General features: G+C 38.7%; 1 protein-coding gene across 18 annotated transcripts in view; it reads right to left on the reverse strand.

Moving 5' to 3' along the window:
* Positions 1 to 26,171, reverse strand: part of PTPRD (protein tyrosine phosphatase, receptor type D) — a 361,390-nt gene that overhangs the window by 21,623 nt on the left and 313,596 nt on the right. For all 18 annotated transcript variants that reach the window (XM_018557538.1, XM_018557524.1, XM_018557525.1 and 15 more), the window contains 4 exons: positions 15,931 to 16,050; positions 14,049 to 14,203; positions 3,913 to 4,198; positions 2,659 to 2,837 (listed from right to left, as the gene is read on the reverse strand). In XM_018557538.1, coding sequence (XP_018413040.1) covers positions 2,659 to 2,837; positions 3,913 to 4,198; positions 14,049 to 14,203; positions 15,931 to 16,050 — 740 coding nt within the window. The remainder of the gene's footprint in view (positions 1 to 2,658; positions 2,838 to 3,912; positions 4,199 to 14,048; positions 14,204 to 15,930; positions 16,051 to 26,171) is intronic.

Genomic DNA, 26,171 nt, shown 5'->3' on the forward strand with positions numbered 1-26,171 from the left:
TTGGCTGTATCCCAATGGAAACGCGCGACAAAAACGCCGCAAATAAGCTCATGTGCCTTTTCAGGCGTAGGCCGTTTTGTAGCGCGTTCAGACGGGGTGAAATACGGCAAGGTGTGAACCATACCCATAGAAAACAATGGGATTTTCATGTTTGAGCGTTTTGTAGAGCGTACAAAACGTACAGGTGTGAACCAGGCCTTAGTCTCAATCCTTACCACTGTATCCAAATATAAAACAAAAGTTCTGCCCAAACGTTAAGGGAGAAAACCTCAGGTACATTTTAAAATAAGAAAGTTACACGGAATGCAAAATATAGGGGTTATAAATATATATTTATTGCTACATACTGAAGCTTCGCTTTAAATACCGATTCATCACCAGCAAAAGGGTACTTGTTTTTCCAATTTATTTTTTCCCTAGATAATAGGTAATAGATAATTTCTAGATCATGCATCTCAGATTTTTACCTGTTTTCTTACAGTCTCTATATAAACCTAATATACACTTTCCAAAATTATATTCCTATACTGCATTCATAAATTTTCACTAATTATATTGCTGATATTATGATTTATATTATCACGCTCATATTCTTTTTACTGGTAATGGGAGCAATTCTCAGTTTTACACTGTTAAAAAATGTCATAAAACACTTAGCTGAAAAATGTTAATAACTGTCTGCACATCAATCATATTTTGCTAGTATGGAACTAACAAACCATGTTAGTAGCTGCAGAAATAAATCACTATTTGTGAAACATGAAAGAAACTTTTCATTCTAATTATCTCCTATAAAATATCTGAGAGCCAAGGGATAGAAGTGAATCCTGACTGGATGATGTCAGCTGGCATCTTTAGGCCTTATAAGAATTAAAAAAACCTTGCGCCAGAAACAAGTGACCTAAGCAGCGAGCACTGATCCAACAAATGAAGGAATGGCCACCCAAATCTGGAAAGGATTTCACCTACAACATGGGTAGCTATTAGAGCTGTAGGGAGTCCAGAAAAAAATGAGACTGTACCCAATATCCAGTTAACTCAGCAGCACTAAGTTCACAATACTGTGCTACAGAGGCAAGCTACACAATTTTTATACTCAGACATTACTGCGTGTGTCTCCCAAGTATCTGCATCTGTATTTGTTCCTTTTGCCCAATTATCCAGAAGGAATGAACCAAAACAAATTCACTGGGCAGTTTCCATGCAGTGACTGAATATTCCATAGAAGATGTAGTTCAGCAGAAACATGGCAGCATGAACTTCTACACAAACACAGCCCCCCATCACAGCTCATCGCCCTCCTTCCTAATGTGTGTATAATTTCATTGGAAAAAAATTGTGTTCATAACATTTGTTTGATTTTCTAATAGTTGATGGGGGTCAAATTGATAATCGATATAAACCTTAGTGGGGGGGGGAAAAACAAAAAGCAGGATAAAACAGTAAAAGAAACTCCATTAATTCCAAAATCAAATATTAAAATAAAACAGAATGTCTAACCATGTATAACCAGCTTTATCTCCATTGGCATTCTGTAGCAGGAGGAAGACAGTGGGAATAAACTGCACCACAGGGGACAGGAGGAATGTACTTAAATTAAGAGTAGTGGGAGTGGGGGGGGGTTACTATCTGCTTGACTCTGTGAATGTTATTTGCCTAGGTACCTCGAAATGTGTTGGTGCAGATGGATTTTAGTTTCTAACCCTTGTGAGATCTGATCAACTTTAAGTCCCTATTGCTGATGAGTGAATTGGTTCACAATAAGACAGACTAGTGAATCACTGTTTTTTATTCACCCAAGTACAAGCACACAAACTTGTCCATTCTGCAGCGAATCATACAATTCATGAATCCTGCTTGTTTGAATTCCTGAATTAAACGATTCTACACAGATCCAAGCTGCATGGAAAAAATATGCATTGTGTTGTGCCCTAAAAAAAAGACAACAATCTTCAACTATTAACACACCAGAATTATGAGATGCTCATTGGACAGGGTTGACCCAAGATATTGCATTGATCTAGGTGTACTCTGTATCTTGGTTAACCATTCTGATTAACTAGTATGGGAATCATGTCATGTCTGCTTGCAGTCTGTCAAGAGGAGTACTGCATCTATTTTAGAAGCATGCCAGACATTTTACTTTTAACAAGTTAACAAGTAGAAAAGAGAGAAATATCCTCAGGTATGGGCTCAGGGTCTTTTGCAGTATGTGTATTAGTGATGTTTTAAGCTGTTTCTATAAAAAAAATTTAAAAATTAAGCGCGGATTTGGCTAAAATGCTTAATAAGTATATTGAGGGTCTCTCAGCATAATAGGTAAATAGCTTTTTCACAGGGAGGACAACAATCAAATTCTTTGGATTTCTCACATGACAGATCTCCTTTAATTATGTAACAGCTTTCTCCTTGGGTGTCTATAGAAACATTTTAAAATCTACCTAGGTATTCAAGTATATATTATTTCTCTACCACAAATGCAATTTGGTTACACATATTGCTACAGTACTGGCAACATTTATTCGAATACCAACAGCACTTGAAAGAGAGTAACGTTTACTTAAGCAGTAAAAATGTACATGTTGAATTTCATTGTAGTATTATGAAAACATTTCAGCTAATGGTCAATGACACAGCTTGTGCAGTATTTATATTTACCTGTATCCATCAATAAAACTTGCATTGATATAGTCCGAGCCCTCCACCCCACGAATTGGCTGAAGACATACCCTTGTGGACTCATATGGCATAATATTAACAAGGCGATTTTTAAATTTATTACACGGAAGATTGGCACTGATAAATCGCGACGTGTGAGCTTTAGAACTAGCGAGGCGCTGTTGAAAAAAATAGAAACAATAGATTTAAACATCTGACTTTCACCCAAAATGTTTTACATACTGGTTAAAGTGTATAGCCAAAATTCAAAAAACAAATAAATACAGTGGTGAAGAGTTTGAACCTCAGATTTTGTATTGTTGGTGTGGGTACTGTGGCGCTATATTTCAAATGCTTCTAAAAGGCCTTAGGGCAGGGGTGACAAACTCAATTTAATCGAGGGCCGCATCAACATTATGGTTGCCCTCAAAGACTTTGCCCTCAAAGGCCTGTAAGACTTTATAAATGTATCTAAGCTTTATCATAATTGTCTCTGCATTCGATTATCACTGGTTTTAGTAATAACTTAATACCTAGATCTGAAAGTAGAAGTCTAGGAAATGGCCTGGTGTGCCGGATTCGGCCCCTGGGCCTTGAGTTTGACACATGTGCCTTAGGGGTTAATGTTTCTAGGTGAATGACTTTGGTGATGCAGCTTGCAACCCAAAAAGGCCACTACATGGTGTTTCAGAAAAGACTCTACATCAGTGGCATCACCAATCCCAGGACATGTGCTTATGGTTTCCTGTATTCCAAACAGCATGTTCACAGAAAATAATTGCCTTACTCGGCACATGCCTCATTAAGAACACCATAACTTCCTAGCAACCAGCAGTGCTCAGGCATGCAGTTTGGAGTCAAATGCAGTGGGGAAAAAAGAAGGAGCTGCCATTTAAATAAAAAAAACCTTCAGCCTTGGCAAAACTGGGCAGTGTGAGATTTTATAATGCTAGCATCCAACCTAAAAATATACATGTGCTAGAATGTATGTAGAAGTAAGAAAATGTTCAATAAGGATGTCATTAAAAAAAGGACTGTCCAAGGAGTGCCCGAGTGGAGAGTAATTTCTATAAAATGGATATAAATAAAAATACAACGGCTTATATTTGTTAAATATATCAAAATGCAGAAGCATAAACTAGCCATAAAACTAACATTCATCTATCTAATAAATAAAACTCCCTTGCCATGTGGAATGTTTTTTTGTTTGTCTGCAGGCTGTCAGCAAGCTAATTTCAAGTCATGCAAACTTACCTTAAATTCTAACTCCATCCCTGTGACGTTCTCTCCGGACTCTATCTGTGTCAGCTTCTGAATATATGCATACAAGTTTCTAGCTGGCACTTCGGTATTTCCACAAGTCACTGCCTCTAGCAGTGCATCATGGATAAAGATATATTGGTCCTCTGTTTGAACCATGTAATTTCTCTGAGCTCTCATTAAAGTTACATGACCATAAATATCTACAGTTTTTTCATGTCGTATCCTCTCCAGCATGGCATCTATTACGATGAAGCAGCCCGTTCTTCCCACTCCAGCGCTAGAAATAAGACAAAAAAATGATATTGGTGATAAAAGGCATTTAAGACAGAATAAAACAGCATTAAAGCAGAATGTGTCTTGGTGTACAATCAAAACAACGACCATTAACCACTTCAAGTCCGGGGTGTTAAACCCCCTTCCTGCCCAGGACATTTTTCAGTGTTCAGCGCTGCGGTACTTTGACTGACATTTATTCCGTCATGCAGCGCTGTACTGAAATAAATTTTATACCCTTTTTTGGGGACAGATAGAGCTTTCTTTTTGTGCTATTTAATCACCACTGCGGGTTTTATTTTTTAATATATTAATGCAAATTTACAGAATTGTGTTTTAATTGTTTTATTTGTGACTTTTATTTTTTAAAAAAAATGCCGTCTGGAGACGGCAACCCGCTGATGCGAGTCCGCCGTCCGTCCGTTTTTTGTTAACGGGCGGACGGCAGGAGGTTAAGTAGGCCTTCAGATTACAGCACACAATCCTAACAAATCATTGTTGTTGAAATAATCAGTTGACCCCACCTGGATTTTTATTGATGATTACTATTTTTATGTTAAAAATAAGGCTGGAAATGTAGATGTATGTCCAGTGTATATACAAGTATATGCAGGCAATGCAACGGTGAATGTTCATGCTCACGTCACAACACACAAAAAAACTGACTGCAAAAATACTCTAGTGTTCACTGGTTGGAACATAAATGTACACCTGACTCTAATTTCAGACTAAAGAAATTGAGAATCTTCACTGAAAAATGCAATCATGTGAAAAGCAAATTACTGATCATTTAATCTGCACATGACTGGGTATTAAAGTTGAGCACAGCTACATTTCCTAAGTGAAGATTCATAACTCCTTTAGTAAATATGAAAATAATGTCTACAGCCACCTTTAAGAGCAAAGCATTGTTCTTGTTTCTTGTGCAGTATGTAATATGGAAAGGTAGAAATAGATTTGCTACGATGGTCAACAAGGACATATTTTCACATTCTAGTGTTTTAACTGCCGTATCCAAAAAGGCAGTGCAAAGTGCAGTAACCCATAGAAACCAATTACATTTCAGTTAACAGATGCTTTACAGTTGGTTACCCGCGGTTAGAAAGCTTTTCATATGCTCACTGCTCTTTACACTTCATTTTTTTTAATAAGCAAGCACACATTTTTTGGCTTTTAACTAGATTATGTTGAATAATACTGCTCTAGACAGCAGATCCCAAAATAGTTTGAATACAAGCCAAATGTCTTTGTAAATAACTCTACAGAGTCCATATAAACTATGCATCGTATTATAATAAACAATCCTAATTTGCACATGCAAAGGGAAGAAAAGCATTGTTATTTCAGTAGTAACTTGACAAAGACTGCGTAGGTAATGGGCTATTACAATACTCTCAGCCTGCCTTGGGCATTAATTATCTATTAGATCTTCATAAAACATATGGCCAAGAATTTGTTAATCGGACAGAAATACATATAGAAATGACTTTTAATTCTTACTAGAAGTTTCAAAGCTAAATACTACTTTGTTTTACTTGCCGACTAAAGAGACTAATCAAACCATAAATGGAGCACAAAAAGAATAGCATCTTAATTAAGTGCAGATCCTCGGAGTGCTTTAATATGAATTCACACAAGTCAGTGTCATAATTAAGACTGCTAGGTACAGCCATAAAAATGCTAACAGATACCTTTGCTAATGGCTTCAAGGAGATCTCACATAATAAGATGTGACATACCAGTATGACATTTACACTTTTGCCGGGGTAACCCACAAATGGCATTAGTCGCTGTTATCTGATCATTAGGAGGGAAAACCACAGGGATTGTAGTTTCAAATTACTGTTGCTTCACATGGTAATAATTATGAATAAGTTGTCTCACTAAGGTCTGGTATGCATAGAAATATTTCATTCTGTAGAAGATATATTACATTTTCTTAAAAGCTAGGTGTTTTCTCATTATCATCAAGAAAAACACATTTGGACACTATTGTAGCATGTCAATAGAAGTGATATTTTATCAAGCAGTACAATGTTTTTTCTTATCTTAAGGCAAAATAAAAATGTACAAAACTAAGTTACTGAATAATTGTTATTTCAGTTACAGTATAATAATGTGTTTAGATTTAAAACTCTAACTGTAGTTTAAATCCTGTCAGTCTTGTACTTTTGGCCTTACACAATCCAAACAATATATTTCAGAGTACTGACTTTAAGAACTGATTAAAGGTTAGTACCACTGCTTAACAGGCAACTGTAGCACTTTCCTGGCATTTAAAAAGCATATAGTAGGAGGTCACAGAGAGTCTGCCAAATGCTGACAAAACAGGAAAAAATAGGAAATTAGCAGTTAACTGCTTTCTAATTGCTTGAAAACGGTTAACCATTTCTGTTAAAAATGGGGCAAGTTAGTGGATCACAAGTGGTTATGAGCAGCTGTTAGCTATGGAACACTATAAGAGGTGCCCAACTGACTGCCTTAAAAAACTACCTGCTGATCAATCTCCTGTGTTGGTACCGTGTGCTCACCACCTAAAACACTAACCCTGAGTACCCAGCCATAGTAGATTCTCTGCCTGCGCTGTGCAATCATCTAAGCAGGACAGGTTTTTTTGTACCACCCACATTATTTCACTTTAAAATTATCCCAGGGGTGGCTGTGCCCCAGTATCTATCAGTCTGTGTTCATCTGTCAGTTTGCATAAGGTGATTTTTGGTCTGTTAGAAGGAATAACATCCCCTAAGGATATTAAGAGTCAATTCGGTGTTTAGTGACCTTAGAAATACATTTGGCCTGCAGCCCCATGCATTTATATGAACACTGAACTCCTTGCTGAGTCCTTATAATTTACAGAAGAGGGTGCATTATTCCATGTATAATTAGTCAGTTTAAAGCAAATTATGTTAAAATGCAGGTGAAAATAGATTAGTGCAGTCCAAAAAGATTCTAGGCTGACCAAAGCTTCCCTTTTGCAAAAAAAAACATTAAAAAAAATATTTAGGTTCTTTAATGTAAAGTTTAGTTGAAGAAAGTTAATGAAACTGTTTTCTTTTCAATTGCTGTTTGCAAAAGTCAAGGACCGATATTAGGAATCATAGGGCCCCGTACAGCCAACCTGACAGGGCCCTTCTGGTAAACCACATAACGTGTATATGCCACTATATTTTGGGACTATTTATTTCTCTATAGCAACATATTTGATGGATATGTGGATAAAACAGTAAGCCTTTTGCCTGTATGATTAAAAAGAGTATATTCAGTTATCAGACCCTGCTGATATCCCCATTAACACCTAACCTATACATGTAATTCAGACATGAAAAGAGGCAGAATAAGGCAGACTCATGCAAGGTAAACTCAGGTAGCTGATACTGTGGTTACATCTGTCCCCAGGAGTGCCTACCCTATGTAATACCGGCACACTGCCCCAACAGCAAATGAACCTTTACAGGAGATGACTTAGATTTTCAGCAATCCTGCCCCCTTCTCTCCCTGTACCTTCTGCTATCGATTGTTGATCATAGTGTCACACTGGGGGGACCTAGCGATGCATTTGCCCTGTGCAGAGTACTAGCTCAGTCACTGCCCAGACTGTGCATGCAGCTTGGGCAGAAGGGGGCAAACATTACACCTAATGCTGTTCGTCTGGGGATGCCCTGGACCGCAGTACATGCTGCATATTATGATATTCAGGAAGAGCTGCTTCATGAGGCATGCGGGCACTCATACTACAATTCCTGAGGGACCTGCTTGCTGGATGAGCCATCTTCTTGTCATTCTCTAGCTATAGTTATGCACTGTTCAATAACCAGAGCCCCTGTACATGACTACACAGTGTCTGTGTGAGCATTGCTGGGCCCAGACCCCCCTGCAGACTCAAAGGGACTCGGTACAAGAGGACTGCCTGTATCCCCCATTCGCTGATCCTGTCCCTACCCAACAGGCTTGATGTTTCTTGCCAAAGACTAAAAGATGCACATTTACACAAAAGTAAAGTGCAGATATAAAGCAAGTAAAATAAAAAGGATTTCAGTGACTGCACACTCTCATACATTTTATTCCCAGCTCTATTTGCGAACAAGAAAGAAAACTACAAAACACTTGAATAGAGTCACTGAAGCACCAGAGCCTGCTGTGTGACATTCAGGAATACAATGCTGAAAGAAGGAATAAGATGTGTGTTGTATAGCAGAAGTTTATTTTGTGGGAAGTGTGTGCGTTGCTGAAATAGCAAACTTGGGTTGGTGGTTACTAGAAATGGTTTAGTGCATAGAATTACTATTCTAGTCTTGTGACACAGAAGCTTGATCTATAAAAAAAAGAACTCTAGGCAATATCACATGGTGAGAAACATCTTCAGGATCAAATGAAGCATGCGAACAGTTATGTTGCCAGAAGAATAGCAGAAAGAAGCTCCTAGGGCAGTAAATCTCTGGATTCCCTGAGATAGTGAGTAACATGTAAAGATGGAATACAGGAATAGAATATCGAGTTATGGCTATGTCTCAAGAACAAAAGTTGCCAAAGAAAAGAGAGCTAAGATAAATATAAATATTTTATATGTCTTCCTATGTGGTGGGAGGTTGGATAAATGTGTCTATTCTTATATATTATTGAGCTAGAGGATATTCTAAGCTTTCTTTCTTCCCCTTCAGTAAATTAGTTAAGTGTGCAAAGACAAACTGGTAAGATGACCTAGATACACAACATACATAATAATGTTGCTAGCCCTGGCTTAGTAACAGGTCTGTGTACTTTTTGCTCATTGCATGTGGCAAACTCGATAATTCTCGTTTTATTTATCCAATAAACTTCCACAACTAGCTTCATAATATCCTTTGAGTCCCATAACTCATAAATCACAAACGTTTCGTTGGAGTCTTGCTGTCAGTGAGATGTATACTTCCTCCACACTTGCAATAGGGTTTTCCCCTGTGGTGCATTTACTGCTAGAGTAACCTGGGAATGCTCAGCTTATTTATTTCATTTTAAAGAGCATCCCAGCCCACTGCTAACATAGGTCTGTCTGTAGGCCACTGAGGGAAAGTGATTTTTAAAATAACTTTTTGCTTATTTGGATTATTACTTTCAGTATTTTTAAGGATCGCAATATCCACCAGCTGCTTTTAACTTGGTTACCAAATCTTAAGTGGTGTTGTGTTTATGCAATTTAATATAGCTGAAAAATTGCATGATGATTATTTTTGATTAACGTAATGACTTGATTTTGGTTGCTACCCAAATATTTTCAATCCCAGCTGAGCATGACAAGTTTCCGGATATTGTATCTACACTGAATATATGTGTAAGGGATATAAGTACAGCTGGAAAAGCTCAGCTTTACCCGTCCAGATCCCCATTATTGGGTTATAAAAACATTTTTACATTTCCTGCAGATGGTCAAATTCTTTTCTTTACCAGTAATGCTCACTCAGAATTCATTATAGACAGCTGCTGGCTTTGATATAACAGAATCGCTAGCACACAAAACTCTACGACATTCACTTACTTCTGTCTTATCAGAACGCACTATAAGTAAACAAAGACCCGCTGATGCAGTGTGTGCCCACAAATAAAATAACTCATTACATGAATTTATGTAGATGAAATAGCTTAGTCTACATATAATAAAACAGTACAAGGGAAGTGAAAACAGATGCTGGAGGATTGCAAAGGGTACATCATTCATCAGCCAAGACCGGTTCTTAAAGCAGAACTCCAGGCAAAATCATAAAGTCAGAATATAAATCGCATTTCAGCCTATGTGTCCTATCTGGTATCTGATGGGTGACTATAGGGAAAAGTAGCTGCTTAATTTCGGTTCAGTTTTCTGTCACTTTTCATCCCCAAACCTCTGCTTGGACAATGTTTAATCAGCTGCATACTGATGTTCATCCCTGTGCCCTCACCTCCTGTATGCATGTCCCCAATCCTAGACTCACAGCACAGTGCAATGCAATAAAGCCATGGAAGGATCAGAGTGCTGAATCCATTACCCTTAGTGTGGGTGCTTTTGTACAGGGGTTTTCAAGCAGCTAATATAAAGACAGCATAATATATTTTTACAAACTGTATAGATTATTTTAAATGAGAACTATGGGGGTCAGTGTTTTTCACCATAGTTCTCCTTAGGGTAACGGGAGGACACAAACAAGCGTCCTACCGTTACCCTAAGCTCAGTATACCGCGAGCAACAGCTCGCGGTATACTGAGACGCCGCAGCCGGAGCGGATCCCGACATGGACGTCGAGATCCGCCCAGCTGCGTGAGTGACAGCTGGCTCTGCCTATCTAGAGGCCGCCCCCTCCCCCGTCCATTCCGCCAGTCAGCGCTGGCAGATCGGAGCGGGGAGAGGGAAATCCAGCCCCTCCCCCTGTCACGGCAGAGAGCTGTGACAGGATCGAGAGGTGAGCGAATCCGGTATGTGTTCGCTCACCTCCCGATCTACTAAGCCGACCTGTGACAGTCTCATTGTCACAGGTCGGCTAGAACTATGAGGTGAGTGGAAATCAGTCATCTCATAGTTCTCCTTTAATGACTATATAATTTTACTAAAAGGGTGGGGGTTTTTTAAACTGACTGGCGTTCCAGTTTAAACTGAAATTGTGACCAGGGGTTAAAGACAAAGTATTTACATATTCTTGACAAAAAGTAAATTCGTTTTAAAACAAGCCCTCACTGACCACTGTAGGTTCAGGCCCTGTGGGACAATACATCCACAAAATACACAGCAGAAGTACTAAAGTCAATACTAAAGTACATTTCACCTGCTTCTCACTCCCTGCAGTGATGTTCTCAGAAGGCTATTGGTTTGTTTGGCTTTTTATAGTCAATAGCCTATACATCCAAAAGAATGCTACAGTATTTTCAGGATGCATAGATATGGCAAATTGCATTTTATGTGACCCAAATTTCAGCAAGGGTGACAAGCAACTGAATCATATATATATTTACATGTGTATGCCTAAATCTGAAATGCATTTAGACTGTCCAAGACTAAAAGACTTAAAAGTAGGGATGCACTGATACCGTTTTTTCGGTATTGAGTACGACTAACGATATTTATCTTTCGGTACTCGCCAATACCGAGTGCCAATACCGGTACTTCCGCTAGCATGGAGCCGGCTTTCTGGCCAATCAGCATTGAGCCGGCCAAACAGCATGGAGCGGGCTACCCGCCGCCTGGCTTCCTGATTGGACGGGAAGCCGGCTCCATATTCCCTAGCGGCACTGTCGGTCAGAGGAAATCTCCATCTGACTGGAAGTTCCGGTATTGGGGGTAAGTATTGGAGCATTTGGGCGAGTACAAATACTCTGTATTGGCAATAACCGGTTTGCTTTTGGAAAACCTTTTTAGCTTTTACTTAGTTGTGTGTCTCTTACAACAAAAATAAGTAATAATATGCAGCACTACAAATAATCACTTAAACAAATAATGTATCTAAAAAAACATAATCAGCCATCAATCTTCATTCAAAACCTTTCCAATAAAGTGTCTAGACTAAAACATGTATCTCTCTGTATATGCAAACATAGCCTCTTCCCGTGCCTGCTACATACAATTTGTATCAGGCAATATGTGTCCATCAAGTGTCTCTAATAAAGAGCAAATGGTGCCTTCAATGATCCCCTTTGAACAGGGTTAACCTTCAATCCACCTTGCAAAATCCGGTTAAACCATTCCCACCTCCATGCTCTGTGTTCCTCTTCATTATATACAAATATACACTGCTCACCTTCTTTCTTGAACCTTACCTATAAATAAGATTCGGTCATAAACTCTCAATATATGGGACCCACTTCTTTTTCTTTTACCTCCTTGTGAGTATGTTTTGTTAGATTAATTATTGGTTTATGTGATTGTTTCCAGCGCTGCATATTAATATTTATGAGTGTAGATTATGAAAGAATGGAAGTATAGATTACTTATATATGCTAGCAGCTTTTGTATATGTGAATATTTGTGTTTAGCACAGACATTGTGCCTAGATAGTTCTCTTACAACAAAAGTTTTTACTTTTTTCCATTCTGTGTAACTGAGTAGGTTGGTTGGGAGGATGGCCACATCTCTTTTACATTTATTCTGAGAAGTTAGTAGGAAAGAAACTTAATTGATCATGATCTTATCCTTCAAATACAAGATAGTAAATCAGTATTATCGGTCCATGTGTATGACTTCATAGTCTCAAAATAGCTTATGCCAAGGTATAGAAAGAGCACCTTCAACACTGCTGATAACAATACAAATGTGTGCCTGGTATGTAATTCAACTTATTCTGTACACAACTTCCTTCCCTTAAAACATATACAATACAAAGTGGCAGATTGGATATATTTTGGGTTGTCTGAAAGCAACATAGAATAAGCTGTAAAAACCCTTTAATCTGTAATAAATATTTAACGTAAGATAAAATGTTGTAAGTTGCTTTAGGTACTATCATGGTATTTACCAAATTGTTTTTATTTATTTGAATTTATGATGGTATGGCCATCAGTAAACATGTCTCTATGAAGATGTATCCCACTCTGTTCGGACCACTGTTACATTCACATTTGACATGCTTGATCTAAAGTTTCTGAAAAGGAATTATGTTTACTGTCACCTATGGTTTGCCATGTGAAAGATCTACACTTCCTAATTACTATAATTGCAGGAGAGCAAACAACAATGTCATGTATTTCATTTACACTCTTTTGGGGTATTTGGTAATGCATTTTAGTGACTAGCTTGATCTGAAGTTTAAATTGCAAGCCTACAGCATTGTATATTCGTCACTGGATTTTCAACATTATAAACTACCAGACTACCGAGTTTGACTATCATTCTTTTCTCCTGTAACTAGAAATTATTGAACATCCTCATATATTTAGTGGTGGACAAGGTAACTGCACCAAGGGGGCACAGATGTCACTGTCTGCATCCCGCTCCAAATGACATTTATTTACCTGCTACAAGCACATTATTTTTCCATTCAGCCCATGCAAAAACCAAATGTGGACACAGGTGAACAGCTATTCCCTTTGCATGTTATCTAAAGCCAAGATTGTTTGTTTTTTTTTCAGTTTTGTATAACTTGGGTCTAGGTCTCCTGTTTATATAGCTGCCTGTCCACGCTGTGTGATTCTCTCCCTTTATTTGTTTTGTTGTGACCATTGTCACTGGGACAGAAAGATATGGAAAATCCAAAATTTTAAGCTGTAACTAAAACAGAAATAGGTGTGGAAGATTACACTATACAACTGTCTAAAGGAACATATTCCTCATTTTGGAGAGCTTTCCTCTCACTCCCTGCTGTTTCTAGAGGGCAGGAATTGAAATAAGTTTCCCCAATGGGGCAAAAGTGGCAAAAAATCCATAACACAAATTTTAACTCTTACTTATTCCACATTGTCAACACATTATTACAGCCACCCTGTAATATTAAGATCATTTTTGGTGAAATAGTTTTTGAGTTTCAGCCACACCGGGTGAACATGCCACAACCTTTATAAGAATTTTTTTAGGTAGTTATATTGAAGGCTGATACACCCTCCACCCACACACTAGTTGGCACCTAGCCCCCTTTTTGAATATTGGGACTACCGTAGCCCTCCGCCAATCACTGGGAGTTTCAGTTTTACAAGTGGCACAATAGGAAAAAAGCAATCTCTTCAGAACAGAGAATGGTAGAAATCAGCAAAAAGATTTTGCAGAAATCCTTGTGATGTAAATCGTTCAGCTGAACAGAATTGCTTTTAATCTCCATGGCAGCTGAAGTTACACTGTAAACATAACAGCACACATCCATTAGTATAAAATCCTAATTCTCCATTGATTCTCCATTGAATGACAATTTTAAAGTGGTTCATACCTGCAATGGACAGCCATCGGTCCTGCATCTGGAGGATTACATGTTTTCACTCTTCTCAGGAATGCTAGGAAAGGTGTTGGGTGTTCTGGTACGCCATGATCTGGCCAAGCTGTAAACTGAAACTGTCTGACTTCTCGCTTTTCACTTGATCCATTCTGTCAAACAGAGAACCTGGCTTCAGAACAATGATTTCCCATAAGCATATCAGTACAACGAGCAATGTTTTTTGGAGGACTGACAGTAAGCATGACATGTTATTGTTAGAGAATGAAAGTGCGGCAGCCATTTGACACAGCTATACAATGCCTGCTGGTTGTCAGGGTCTTTTAAGCGTTATTACAATTTTTCATATATTTTATGACATCTTGAAAAAATGGCCTGTGCTGTATGGATTGCATGTTATACCTCTATGTCACTAGAAACAGGTCCATCAATTCTATAATTATAGGCTTTTCAGGAGGCAATTATTCAAAATGCACCATTATTTCCTGCATTAGTACTTCAGGAAGCTATAAAACTCAAAATTATTTAAATATTTTCCGTCTTTATTTTCCGATTGCGGTACATTTTTCTTAACTGATTGAATTGCTGCTAAAGACATAACAAGGAGGAAGACAATTTAAATGGGCACTTTGTTAACTTTTGGAGGAAATAATATTGTGTTTGATTATATTAGCATATCTTTTTTAAATAAAGCAGAGAAAATGTCTAGATACTTGATACAAGTGTTCTGGTAAATTAACGTAAAAGCTGTAGTTTTGACCAGTAAAAGTTTGCCAGCTGAGTTCCTTCTGGTAAGGAAAGGAGGAATGTTACTTCAAGTGACATGTTCTTAGAGGCCATACAAAATTAGGTTCTCACCCCTTCTCTTGACCCCAACCATCTCCTTGGTTTACCTTCTCTCTAATATGTATCACCGTACTCTTTACTTCGTATATAGGGAAAGGTGAAGTCATTAGACGGAGCTCAGCAACAGGCAGGGGGCAGGGCTTTGTAACTGGTAGTTTAGTCATTGCTTCATGAGCATAAATAGGTCAAACATTCATAATGGGAATAATACTGAGTAGTTAGGTCACTATAAAATAAAAGAGCTGTTTTTTTTGCATCTGGTTGATTCGCTTATTGTCATTAAGGCAGGAAGGTATGGGTATGCAAAAATTTAACAATGTTCTGCTTACCATTTTCATCTCATGTAAATTACCTTGGTGTACTCACTATTTACTTAGCAAAGTGAAGCTCATCTTTTAGAGTGCATGCTTACTTAACTAAGATGAGATGTTCACTTCAATCATGGCAGCTTTTTCTACCCTTTAAATGGGTTTTTACCTTTGTTAGCCAGTTTACACAGTAACAGTGTGATTTACTCAAAGCTTTTAGAACAGGAAATCTCTGTTTAATTTAAACAGTTAAGGACCCATATGTCCTATAGGCCCTTCCCTTTCTAGAGTCAGTTTGACAATCAGATCCTGATCTGTGTAGTAGAGCTGCCACCAGCAGATCTTTCAGCACAGAGTACTCTAACACATGTTATAGCATCAGTGTTTGTTAGACAGAAATAGATACATTAGCTGCAGTTATGAGGAGCAGCTAATTACCGTGTTTCTAGCAAAGTCAATGCTCACATCTCAAAGTGAATGTTCATTTAGCTTTAAGAATACCATGAAGCTGTGTTTACTTCAATCATCCAATCATATCTAAGAAAAAATCCCATTTTTCACATGATTAGGTTTCCATAGTGATCATAGCTTCACCTTATTTACAAAGCCAAGCTAATATTTACTTAATAACAAGTGCATATACTTGATAACTAAACAGCTTGGACTAGTTTAGTAAGGTAACTCCAATGACTTTTCTAACCATTATTTAATACCCAATACAATACCTTGTACAGAGCAAATGTTCTGACACAGTAAGTAGCAAGCTCAACAGTGTCCAATAGAGTCACTTGAATAAGGCCATATGTTTCTGTTCCTCTGCTTGGCCAGTACTGATCGCATTTTATCTAGAAGATAAGAAGTAAAAACTGTTATCACAAATGATTCTACAAAACCCTAAAGCATCCAAAAACCTGGTCTGCCAAAATGTTTCCCATAAATAATACACATATTTATATGTTCTAGGTGAAAGAATATCGAGAAAGAAAAGCATAGGAACTACAGCAAACCAAGTGGGGTAACGCATACTGAAAAAGCTAAAGTAGGGTCCTGGTCCTATACAAGCTTAGCAACGGCAGATGTTCATACACAGGAAAAGGTAACCTCATGATGACACTTGTTCTTACACAACTAGTGAATCAGGTTAGAAACAGCCAAACGGTACAACTGGTGATGAAGATACAAGTTAAGTGTCACTGTTTACAGCACTGCTTAAACCATGTGATATTGAATTTAGATATGGGTGGAAAGTTATATCATTGTGAATGTGATGAATATGTGACTTTTTTTCACTTTAACCAGCTATGAACTGTGGAACCGGTCACAATACCAAGTTTATTCTTAATATTACTTTGCATACAAGTCTAACACCAGGCAGAAATTAATTTTATTGAATGCTACTGCTAGACTCATCCACCTAACCAACCGCTCAGTGTCTGCAACCTCCCTCTGCCAATCCCTCCACTGGCTTCCAATAGCCTAAAGGATAAAATTCTAAATATTAACAACCACTTACAAAGCCATCCACAACTCTGCCCCCGGCTATATCTCAAACCTTGTCTCAAAGTATTACCCTAACCGTCCCCTCCGCTCTTCAAAAGACCTCCTGCTTGGAACTCTTTACCCAAACCTGTCCGACTATCTCCCACTCTTACTGCCTTTAGGCAATCCCTTGATACTCATCTTTTTAGGGAAGCCTATCCCACCTCAAACTAACAACTGAACTCTCACATTCTCAAACAATTTTTTTAAAGATGCTTTTTATTATTTTATCAAATTTTCACAAAACAAAATCCCATTAGAAAGGGAAAACCAGGTCAACATACCCAGTGACACATAAGCAAAAACAAAACATTTTTTAAATATATATATATATATATAGTTGCTCGGAAGACCTCCCGTCCCCAGCAGATGGATCGGCGCTGCTTAAGTGGGGTAAGGAGGCGCAGACCCCCTCCCACAAATTCAGGCTAACCTATTAGCCTTCCAACATATATATACAAAAAATACAGTTAAAAAATAATGAAGTTACAGTCTCAGTACAGAAATACAAAATTTAGCATCTACCTACAGTGTACTTAATAGAATCCTCAAGGAAAACAAGAACTCCCAGATATTATTCTAAATTACAAAGTACAATCAGGTAGGATCAACTGTTGTAGCAGTGGAGGATAACCATGGTCCCCAGATATGATCAAAGTGCTGCGGATTATCTCGCTGTTCATAGGTAAACTTATAAAAAGGCAAGGATTAATCGACCAAACGTTTCCAGCAACTCTGGGCTACCCCACACCAGAAGAATGGCTTTACCGGTGTAGAACAAGAGTAAACGGATTAGAGTCTGGGCCCCAGAATCCTACATCAGTTCATGAAAAGACCTATAGGCAAAAAGTGGGATTGCATATATTGGGGAGACCCAAACCAGTCTCCATAAAAAAGTGACTTCAGACCAAAAGGCACGGATATGCAGGCAAGACCAAAAGGAGTGAAAAAAAAATCTGCTCTCTGACTACAGCGCTTATAGCGCTTATAACATCAAGGTCCGGGATAAGTGCCTGCCATTTCTGTTTACATTTATCAAATCTGGAAGATCTAGTGGCCATAATAAGTTGATTCCAGGTTAATGGAGATATCTCTAAGTACATTTTTTTCTAGAGGAGACTGGATTGGAACAAGAGTATTCAACCCAAATTGGGCTTGAACTGCATAAAACATTTGAAAATACGCCAAAAAAGCGGCAGGAGAAAACTGTAACTCTGAGTTGCGAAAAAGTAATCATTACTCCATACCTAAATAGATGAGAGAGGGATTTGATTCATTTCGAGGACCAGAAGGCAGCCAATGGCAAGCACTGCAGCTCCGGAAAGGAAGGATTACCCCACAGAGATGAGTATGGGGAGTTGAACCAAACATCCACAGACAGCCAACTAATGACATATTTAAGGATACGAAGCATCACAGAAATAAGAGCAGTACCTGAACGTAAGCTAGTAACCCCCCTATAGATAACATTGTGGAGGGATTCAAAAGAAGTATGGCAGCCTCAGTCGCTGTACAGGCGTTTCCCACATGAGGGAGTAGCCAATCGTGGATCCCTACCAACTGGGTGGCCAATGGTACACATGGAAATTGGGGAAGGCTAAACCTGCAAGAGAATACAGAAGCTTTAAAGGAGAACTATGAGGTGAGTGCTTTTCACTCACCTCATAGTTCTAGCCGACCTGTGACAATGAGACTGTCACAGGTCGGCTCAGTAGATCGGGAGGTGAACGAACACATACCGGCGTTCGCTCACCTCTCGATCCTGTCACGGCTCTCTGCCCGGACAGGGGAGGGGCTGAATTCCCCCCTCCCCGCTCCGATCCGCCAGCGCTGACTGGCGGAACGGACGGGGGAGGGGGCGGGTACAGCTGGCTCTGCCTCTAGATAGGCAGAGCCAGCTGTCAGTCACGCAGCTGGGTGGATCCCGGCACAATTGTCGGGATCCGCTTCAGCTGCGGCGTCTCAGTATACCGCGAGCAGCAGCTCGCGTTATACTGCGGCGTCTCAGATGATGGGAGGACGCTAGTTTGTGTCCTCCCGTTACCCTAAGGAGAACTATGGGGAAAAGCCTTAACCCCATAGTTCTCCTTTAACACCTCCAGAGCCACACAAGGAGTACGTCCCCGCCATAAAAATTTAGTACTAAGAGAATCTATTTTACGGAAATATCTCAGTGGGCTGTAACACGTAGAGCTAGTCATAATATATACAAGTTTAGGAAAAAAAAACATCTTAATAATATTGACCCTTCCCATAATATCCAAGGGTAAATCTTTCCACTGTTTCGTTTTTAATCGAAGGGATTCGATCATGGGAACTACATTTTTCTCAATATAAGAGGAGACAGGGAGGTGAACCTTAACTCCTAAATAGTTAAATTCATGAGCCACTTTCAGTGAGGACGTGGGGTGGACATGCACTGACGTGTTATCATCCAAGGTAAACAGAGCAGACTTGTCCCAATTAACTTCAAAGCCCAAATAGTACCGGAATTTCTCCAGAAATTGAAGTAAGTGAGCCAAGGAACCATTGGGGTCAGACAAGTAAATCAGACTATCATCCGCATGCAGGGATAGACGTACCGACAGACCACATAATGAAGCGGATTCCCTTATCATGGCCGCCAATGGTTCAATCGCCAGAGCAAACAGGATAGGTGAGAGGGGACAACCCTGTCTAGTCCCCCTATATATGCTAAAGGGAGATCAAACATCCTTATTAACCTGCAATCTAGCCACCGGGGAATTATAAAGTAGGGCAGGGCCCTCCTTACCATCTTGTCTTGAATTCTATTGTAATTATAATGTATTCCTTATATTGTAAAGCTCTGCACAAACTGTTTGCGCTATATAAATCCTGTATAATAATAATAATAACCCTTCATGCAACAATGTGTATACAGCTAAATATTCATGAAATGACTGTCAAGAAGATGATTAGTCCATAAACAAAACAGAAGGTTCAGCTGTCCAGTGGCCATACAACCGTAAGTTTGCCAAGCACACAATAAAACATTCCATCAAAAGAACCGGAAGGCAATGAAAAGGACTTAAGGAAGTTAATAAATGTTAATGAAAAACATCTATAAACAATGCTGCCAGCCAGAGTACTCATGTACACCATTGAGAATGCAATTACCAATATCTAAACTGCTGTAGAGCCCATAAAATATGTTTCAGAGGATGACCACAAAAAAAAGTGAATGCAGTTTTGAAAAAAAAAAAGGATGATGTTTTCCATAATGAAAATATTGGCCTTTAAAGATGTAAAAAGGATTAGGATAACGATAGAATATTTAGTTCTTCAAAATTAAATACATTTGAAAAAGTAAAAGCATTACATTGTTTCCAGCTAAATAAGCGATTTTAGTGTTTTGCATGAATGTGTGATATTTATTTTTGGCATTTCTAGTTTGAAGGGAAATAAGAAGGCAAATGATAGATTAACAAAGTTACTTGTTTCAATAAATGACGCCTGTTTCTAGGTATTGTGAGTTCAAAAGTTTATTACCATGCAGTGTAAGTGAAAGCAGCATGTATTTTTTACACATGCCTATTAATAAATAATGTGCATAAAACATTTTGCAAAGTAAATGGGAAAGACCTTTCTGCACATTCCCAACATGTGGCAAGGTCAAAAGAAGGTCAAGTACTTCTTATGTTGTAATAATGCTATAGGTGAAATATTAGCTGCACCTTATTGTTAGTAAGATTAAACTATGTATAATACATATTTTGTGGCTCACTAAAAGGGTACACTAGGTCAAAAGGGATATTTCAGATGTAGGAGACTAGTAGGCTGAGTCACCACAAGGTTTTTATAAGTCTTGGCAACTGTAGTGTTTAAATTGCCCTTGCTTACTTCTTGGCAATGTTCAAGTCCACCATGGTTCCGCTCCCACTTCCCTTGGTTCACTTCTACACATAAAATAAAGATCCAACAAGAAAGCTGGGATCCTGTTCTAATGTGAATGATCACATAATGTGATTATGTGTCCCTTTATAAATAATAGTAATACTCATAATGTGCTTAACAGAACATACAACTGTTTGAGCGTCAATTACTTTTTACATTTTTTGGGCAATATAGTCATATACACTGATCAGCCATAACATTATGACCACCCACCTAATACTAAGTAGGTCCCTCTGTTTATGCCAAAATAGCCCTGACCCAATGAGGCATGGACTCCACTAGACCTCTGAAGGTATGCTGTGGTATCTGGCACCAAGTCATCGGTAGCAGATCCTTTAAGTCCTGTAGGTTGCGAGGTGAAGGCTCCATGGATTAGACTTGTTTTTCCAGCACATCCCACAGATGCTCGTTTGGATTGAGATCTGGAGAATTTGGAGGCCAAGTCAATACATCCAACTGGTTGTGTTCCTCAAATCGTTCTAGAACCATGTTTGCAGTGTGGCAAGATACATTATCCTGTTGAAAGAAACCAATTCCAACAGGGAAAACCTTTTCCATGAAGGGGTGTACTTGGCCAGCAACAATGTTTAGATAGGAGGTATATGTCAAAGTAACATCCACATGAATAGCAGGACTCAAGCTTTCCCAGCAGAACATGTACACATCAGGCCAACCATATGATGTAAAAGAAAATGCGATTCATCGGACTAGGCCACCTTCTTCCATTGCTCCATGGACCAGTTCTGATGGTCACGTGCCCATTATAGGCACTTTTAGTGGTGGACATGGAACAGCATGGGCACCCTGACCAGTCTGTAGCTACGCAGCCCCATATGCAACAAACTGTGATGCACTGTGTGTTCAGGTACCTTTCTTTTGGAATCAGCATTAACTTTTTCAGCAGTTTGAGCTACAGTAGCTCTTCTATTGGATTGGATTGCATGGGCCAACCTTTGCTACCCACGTGTATCATTGTGCCTTGGCCACCCATGACCCTACTTCACCAGTTCTTCTTCCTTGGACTACTTTAGGTCCTGACAACTGCAGACCGGGAACTGCAGTTTTGGAGTTGCTCTGACCCAGTCATCTAGCCATCACAATCTGGCCCTTGTCAAAATCACTTGAAATTCTTCTTATTGCCCATTTTTTCTGCTTCCAACACATCAATTTAAAGGGACAAAATGTTCACTTGCTGCCTAATATATCCCACCCACTTCCAGCTGCCATTATAATGAGATAATCAATGTTATTCACTTCACCTCTCAATAGTCATAATGTTATGGTTGATCGGTGTATATTAGTTTACATAGACTCCAGAAAAACATACATACAAAAGCCGCAATTGGGAATTAGTATATAGAGACAATGCATTTTGTACTTGCGCCCTCTAATACAACTTACTCTATAAGATACACAATACCAAAATTCTATGTTTACAATTACCATGGAGTAGCCAGCTAACTGTTGTGAAAGAGTTGCTTAAATATCAGAAAATAGTTATCAGTTCATACAGTACAGGAGTTCTGTGTTTAATTTCTATCTACTGGTCCAAAACTGGCTCAAAGAACATTGACTTTAGTAACATCTTTAGTTATTTCACTGAAATAAACCTTCTAACTACAAATTAATTTACATACATTTTATTTTCATAATTTTTATATAATACAAACCTATATGTTTGTTTCATTGTGTTGTGAGAAGCTTAAATTAAAGGAAAGCATTGATAAAATATGCTGCAGTTTAATGGGATTGAACTGGAACAGTTAACATTTGAAGCCCAGAAAGAAAAAAGCCTGTGCAAGGTACACAAAGTAAAGAAGTTACTTCTTGACCAGAGATTCTTATAAAGAAAAAAACATTTATTAACAATGTTATAGCACATATATTGCGCCATCTCCCAAAACACCGTTAAAAAGAATTGACAACGTTGCCACTTCCACCCACACACTTGCATACATGCCCGCAGGACGCCATATCGACCACCTAGAGGAATTCTCTATGTATATTTGCTGGCTGTTATTGTATAATTATTTTCAGGTTACTTTTAAATGGTGATATCCAAATAACGTCCATCTGAATATCACTTTCATGGACTCATAGGAGTATTTGTAAAGAAAGGGAGGATAATGTAGTTATTTTGTATGTCCACACTTGATTGATTCAAAAGTCAATACTTTACACAGCGTCGGCATGGACAGTGGTTGGACAGCATGGACAGTGGTTGATTGAAAACTACCACTCCTCTCCACTTGAGAGGGTTAACGCCTTATTGCTGCTGGATAGCAAGACACAGATGGCTCATTTATTCATGGATAATGTAATCCAGCTAATGTCATAATTTGCTATTTAATCACAGTATATTGTATACTTGTATCATTATTCTTGGAAACCTCACAGGTAATATTCGTTTATTTTGAAGATTGTATATTTTTCTGCAAACAGCAGATCTCAATCTCAATCCAAGTATTCCACGCTGCCTGTTGTTACACCCTATTTTTTTGCTTGACGAGCATAGTCCATAGGCAGTTGTCTAATGGTAATACTCAACAGCTGACTGATAGCGATTACAAAGTCCTCAGATTCTTGCAATGTATGGCACTGAGTTCTAAATCATATAGCTTCTCTTGTGACATTTTATCATGTACTTGTTGGCTTCCTCGTCGTCATAGTGCAGCCTTCATGTCAGTAGCAGAGCCGCATTCGTAACCAGAAAGTAGCTTAATCCAGCATTTCCTCAGACTCCCAGGTGAGCGAAGCCCCAAGTGGGAGGGGCGAAACGTGTCAACGGTCTCCTGCCCGAAAGGTCTGCCATCGCTCAACTGGGAGTCTGAGGAAGTTCTGGATTTATAGATAATCCCTCTAGGTAGTCGATTGTGGTTCTGCAGGCATGTATGCAACTGTGTGGGTGGAAGTGACAACGTAGTCAATTCTTTTTAATGGTGTTTTGAGAGATGGTGCAATATATGTGCAAAATAATACAAATGTTTTAGGCTGTCCTTGCTATATACCAAAATGTTTTGGTTGGAGTTAAGCTTTAAGTTTTCTAAAAAAAAATAAAAAAAACTTGTTTTTTTAAGCAAAGGGAAATATTATTGTAAATAAAAAAAAAAGAATGCAAAAAAAGAATGCAAATGGTTTAAAAAACGTTTTGTGGCAAAAGTGATACTTTTGCAACTGCATTCACATCATGCTGCATATGTTCTAAAGATTTGCTTGTAACACAACATATGACAATAAAACCACTATTTTCAGTGCAATCACCGTTTATTGAAAAATGATTATTACTGTTATTATTACATCACCAACCATTATCTAAAGAAAATTAAAATTGCTGGTATATGCAGAAATAAGCTGATGGGCGTCTTAAGATTCAGTTAAAAGCATGGCTAGGTAAACACATATAATTCTTCTATTTTAACGCTGACAACTTGGCACATCAACATTTGGGTAATGTTTTCAAGGGAAGAATAAGTTATGCATTTATAATGAAAAATGTCTGTCGAGAATATGGAATGGCATTAGCTATTTCAGCCTTGTTACGCTTTTCTAGACTCAAGCATTTGACAAACGTTTTGTGCATTTTATTGCCATTCATATAAACCTAAAATTTTTTCAGCTATGTGAATTTCTGTATTAAATTTCACAAGAAAAGAAGGTGGTCATAGGCTATAGGCCATTCAGGACCTACATGCATATAAAATAGTGCTTTCTATTAATTGCCAATCAGTCGACCAAGAATATTGCAAGTGTGTCATAGTCCTATGTTTAGCTATACAGAGAATTAAGTGAACAACAGAAACAGATCTTTACCATGTCAATGCCAGAGAGCAGCTGCCATAAAGATTCCAGAGCTGTGTGGGGCATGCCAAAAGCTTAACTCCTCTTGCCCTTTTTTAAAGTGTATGGAAACCCTAACAATAAAGGTAACTTGTTAGGCCCCCTTTGGGTTGATACATATACCACTGATAGTGTTTTGTTATATTTGTTTGATAAGTTAAAACAAAAATACTTGTTGCTCTTGCCGGAAATCTAGTTATTTGAGGACATCCTGTGCTATCTGCCGCTGCTGCCTGTTATCAATGACCTTCTTATCTGAAGACTACAGAACCATACCCTTTATTTTACAATTAATAGGAGAGGGATAGGTTTCCATAGCTGTATTATGTTTCTGATATAGACAGGCAAGCGAGTGTTGTCATCCTAGGGCTAAAAGCGTGTTATTAGCAGAATCACAAAAAAAAAAAACAGCCTGAAAAAAAAAAAAAGAATGCAGCGCTACCTCCAGTCGTTAAAGGAGAACTATGAGGTGAGTGATTTTCACTCAGCCTCATAGTTCAAGCCGACGTGTGACAATAAAACTGTCACGCGTCCGCTCAATAGATCGGGAACTGAGCGAACACATACCGTCGCTCGCTCACTCCTCGATCATGTCCCTGCAGAGAGCCGTGATTGTCACTCACGGCTCCATGCAGGGATTCCCCCCTCCCCTGCAGCGCTGACTGGTGGAACGGACGGGGGAGGGGCAGGTACAGCTGGCTCTGTCTCTGATCAGTAGAGAATCATACAGGCTGCCACTGATGACTTCTCCTTTGAGAATATTAGTTTCCTAGCTGACATGCTGATGCTTTGGCTTCAATACTTTGAGTCTCTGATCACTCGTTCACAGCTTGTTTGTCCTGGGTCTGTCACCCAGGTATGTGTGGTAAATGTATCAGATCAAAAGGGACCAAATAAGAGAAATGACTTGTTAAGAGTTTACATACTCTTTAAGGGCTAAGGGAGCTAAGCTTTTGGCATGCCCAACTCAGCTCCGGGGTCTTTACGGCAGCTGCAACTGAAATTTTCAAAAAGAGGAGCAGCAATGGCAGCCCATATACATTTCTCACAACAGAGTTACTTTAAAAAGTTCTGCAGGTCTCTTTCTATAACTGACTCTGCTTTCTCCTGGATATATTTTGAGAACAGTGGTCAACATGCTTCTAACAATGCACTATAAATACAAATACATACTGCTATATACTCTGCAGTCCTGTTGTGTCATATCACTGTAAATATGCTTTGTTTATTCCTCTGTAGGGGAACCTCAAACTCTCTCCTATTAGGTCATGTTTGAAATTGTTCTGTTCATAGATATCTAAGCTCAGGATATAGCATTTGCAGAACTGATCTCACAGACGTCTGTGTGGACAGAATTGATCTGGGCTTTAGAAAATGCACTGGGGAATGTTATCAACATTGTGCAAGGAGGGATAACTGAGCCTGAAAGCTTATCACAAGCCACATACTGGCTCAGGCTTTGCCCAAGAGAAGACGTTGGCCAGGTTTTTAGCTGACATGCATTTATTGCTGTAGGAGAAGAAACGGTTAATCTTCTGGAAGCCAATTGCTGATATGTGACAATAAATAGTGTACAGAATTGCACATCCTCCCAACATTTTCAAGCTGAAGTTATGGACATTATTAATGTAGAAATGAAAGTGACTGGAGCATAAACTAAATAGTGGATAAAGAC

Source organism: Nanorana parkeri, unplaced genomic scaffold (assembly GCF_000935625.1).
Source record: "Nanorana parkeri isolate BGI_ZX_2015 unplaced genomic scaffold, ASM93562v1 scaffold288, whole genome shotgun sequence".
Lineage (NCBI taxonomy): Eukaryota > Metazoa > Chordata > Amphibia > Anura > Dicroglossidae > Nanorana > Nanorana parkeri.